The following is a 2,977-nucleotide window of genomic DNA, read 5'->3' on the forward strand; positions in this document are numbered from 1 at the left end:
TGTGGTACTTTTGGCTTTCCATACAGCTAAACTTTTTTCTTTATTAATCATATTTATTACCTTAGAAGTTCCCCACGTTTTATTGTGTGTATTTCAGGGTTCAGTTGTAATGGGATTACGCTGTGCTTCTTACCGGTACACATTCCAGCTTGTTGTGCCGGCCCGTTTTCTTTGACACTTTTCACAAAAATGGTGTCCATCGGCTCCAAGCAGGATCGCTGACTGTCCGCTTTAAGGAAACACAGATAGAGGGAGGTGTAAAAATATGGAGTGAATTTTGTTCCATTATTGTTGCATCCCAGAAACTCTGGAGTGAGGAGCAAACATGCATTTCTATTGGTTCCCACTGCAGGCCTTAATGCTCAATTCCGATTTTTTTGTGTGGCCGTTCACATTTCCAAATATATGCAACTTGTAAGTGATTAAGTGTCCCACATGCGTAGTAGAGGACGCAATAACATCACAAACCAGCCTGCTCTGTGTTTATGGAGGTAAACATGGATGGTAGCACTGGAACAGATCTAACAATCTTTCCCAACCTTAAAAACACAATCTTTTCGAGATGTTTAAACATAAATACTACTCTCTGCATCATCGTCCTCAACGGTGGATGTTTTTCTTGCCGTTTCTGCGTAGCAAGACGCAAAATGGTGACCTTTGTCGAGTATTAATGGCGTTCAGGTTGGATGAATGAGACCTGGCCGTTCAGCAGAGGTGTCAAGTAACAAAGTACAAATACTTTGTTACTGTACTTAAGTACACTTTTTACATATCTACACTTTACTCCATTACTTATTTTTCTTTGGACTTCTTCTCATTACATTTTAACATAAGTATCTGTACTTTCTATTCCTTACATTTTTAAAACAAACGTGACTCGTTACTCTTGGCTTCGGTTTAATGTTTATAAATATTTTTTCCCATCATGTGCTCCATCCAATGCAGATCATTGGCTCCATCCACATCTAGTGAAAACTAGTGTAATTGGTTGAGTCATAGAACGCAAACACTCATTGGTTAGCTAAAGGAAATCATCAGAAGCAAGCAGGTGTTCTTCAAACTGCTAACATTAATTTGTCTATGCCATGCTACAATGAAAGATTCAGAAAAAGATGTTGAAATGTCTGAAAGGTCGGACACAGGCGAGAGCGTATCGGGAGACGGAGACCAACCAGCCCTCCCTCATCCTTGGCCCTATCTCAAAGAATTTTTAGAAATAGTCGAAAAATTTTGCTTTCAATTCATTAAGTGGCATCTGGCTGTTTTTTAAAGGTTACTTTATACTTTTATACTTTAAGTCGTTTTTGGAGATCATACTTTTTCACTTTTACTTAAGTAAAGAGGTCAAGTTAATACTTCAACTTTTACCAGAGTGTTTTTAAACTGCAATATCTATACTTCTAGATAACAAATGTGTGAACTTTTGACACCACTGCCGTTCAGACGCAGCTCGCATTTGAAAAGATCAGATTCATATCGGATTCAGGCCCACAGAGCCAAGTGTCCTGCGTTGTGTTGGAAAACATCAGATCTGAGTTGTTCAGACTGATTAGATCAGATCCAGATCACATATTAGCAAAAAAGTCAGATTTGGATCACTTCAGGCTGCTGTGTGAACGTAGCCTATGTTCCCCTTATCAGCATAAGCTTTGGTTTAGACTAGCCTGCCATTCTTTTTTAAGAGGTTAATAAATAAAAATTCAATATAAATATTGCAATGAAATGAACTACCATAGATTATTTTCAGTTATTTTCCGATTTCAACATCTTCATCGATACCTTTAAAAAACAAACTTTACTTCTAACAGGTTGTATCTTATACAGTGAAAATCAGATTTCTTCTACCAGATTACAGGTTGATTGAGGTGATAAAAGCACAGCGGTTATTAATAAATAAAACCGATCTTAACACAGGGTTGTGGCTCTTGAAGTCGACAGAAACATGGACCACTCACCTTTTCCTGGTAAGTTACCGTTTTCTTCATCCTGTGGAAAAGAAAAACAGATTCTGTTAGGCAGGATGGGCAACGAGGTGCCGATGACCTCCGTTTACCTCCTAAGCAGGGGCGTCATGAAAGACATTGATATTGGTCCCCCCATCCCCCAAAAAAAAGTTGATGCGAGCTTTAAAACTGCTATAAAGATGCACCAGAGAGCAGAATTTACACAGCATATAATTATATAAATCAACTTTAAAATTTACATTAAAAATCTTCCTTTTAAAATACTAACAGCTTATTTAGAGGAAGAAAAAAACAGCTGTATCTATGGACACATGAAAAAAAAATACGTTTTTGATTTTAGAAAATATATTCCTATTAGGTTTCACTATACCTTTAAACAACGGACTGCTTTAGGCTGCTCATGAGAATAATCCAGATTTGTAGATGTTGTTTTAATGGCTGTAATTAAATCTGAATATAAAAATCGCACTTATTGACAGTGATTTAAATACAGGCTGCTAAGGGAACCAGTACAAACAAATGGAGGCCCTTTTTATTTTATAGTGCTCATTATGTAGATAAAATATATATTTTTTAAAGGTTTAAATATATAAAAAGTTAAATTTTAAGTTTGAAGTGGTAAAAATACTGAAAATCCCACAAACTCTGTAATGATGATAATTTCCTGTCCATGAAGATGTGGCTCATCTTCTTCACTGGGACGGAGGGGTAACAGGGCTGATGGTTGATGATGTGTTTACATGATGACAGGTATTTAATGTAATTATCCTGCTAAACATCTACTAGAGCTTAGTTGATGTTAACCCTCAAAAGACTATAGAGTTTTCCTGATGCCTCATCTGGTTGGTAGCCATTCAAAATTTTCCTACTTTCCTTGATGGGTTTTTGGCTGGTTCTTGGCTGGTTCTTGGCTGATCCTTGGCTGGTCCTTTGTTGTTCCTTGGCAAGTCCTTGGCTGGTTCTTGGCTGATCCTTGGCTGGTCCTTTGTTGTTCCTTGGCAAGTCCTTGGCTG

The 2,977-nt window shown here is 37.5% G+C and overlaps 1 protein-coding gene across 1 annotated transcript in view; it reads right to left on the reverse strand.

Annotated features, from left to right (window-relative positions):
- LOC107091580 (rho GTPase-activating protein 23-like) overlaps nucleotides 1-2,977 on the reverse strand; it is an 83,313-nt gene that overhangs the window by 26,858 nt on the left and 53,478 nt on the right. The window contains exons 3-4 of the mRNA XM_015385582.1: nucleotides 1,956-1,986; nucleotides 134-229 (exon numbers count right to left, since the gene is read on the reverse strand). Coding sequence (XP_015241068.1) covers nucleotides 134-229; nucleotides 1,956-1,986 — 127 coding nt within the window. The remainder of the gene's footprint in view (nucleotides 1-133; nucleotides 230-1,955; nucleotides 1,987-2,977) is intronic.

The sequence above is a fragment of the Cyprinodon variegatus genome, unplaced genomic scaffold (genome assembly GCF_000732505.1).
Source record: "Cyprinodon variegatus isolate N-32 unplaced genomic scaffold, C_variegatus-1.0 Scaffold344, whole genome shotgun sequence".
Lineage (NCBI taxonomy): Eukaryota > Metazoa > Chordata > Actinopteri > Cyprinodontiformes > Cyprinodontidae > Cyprinodon > Cyprinodon variegatus.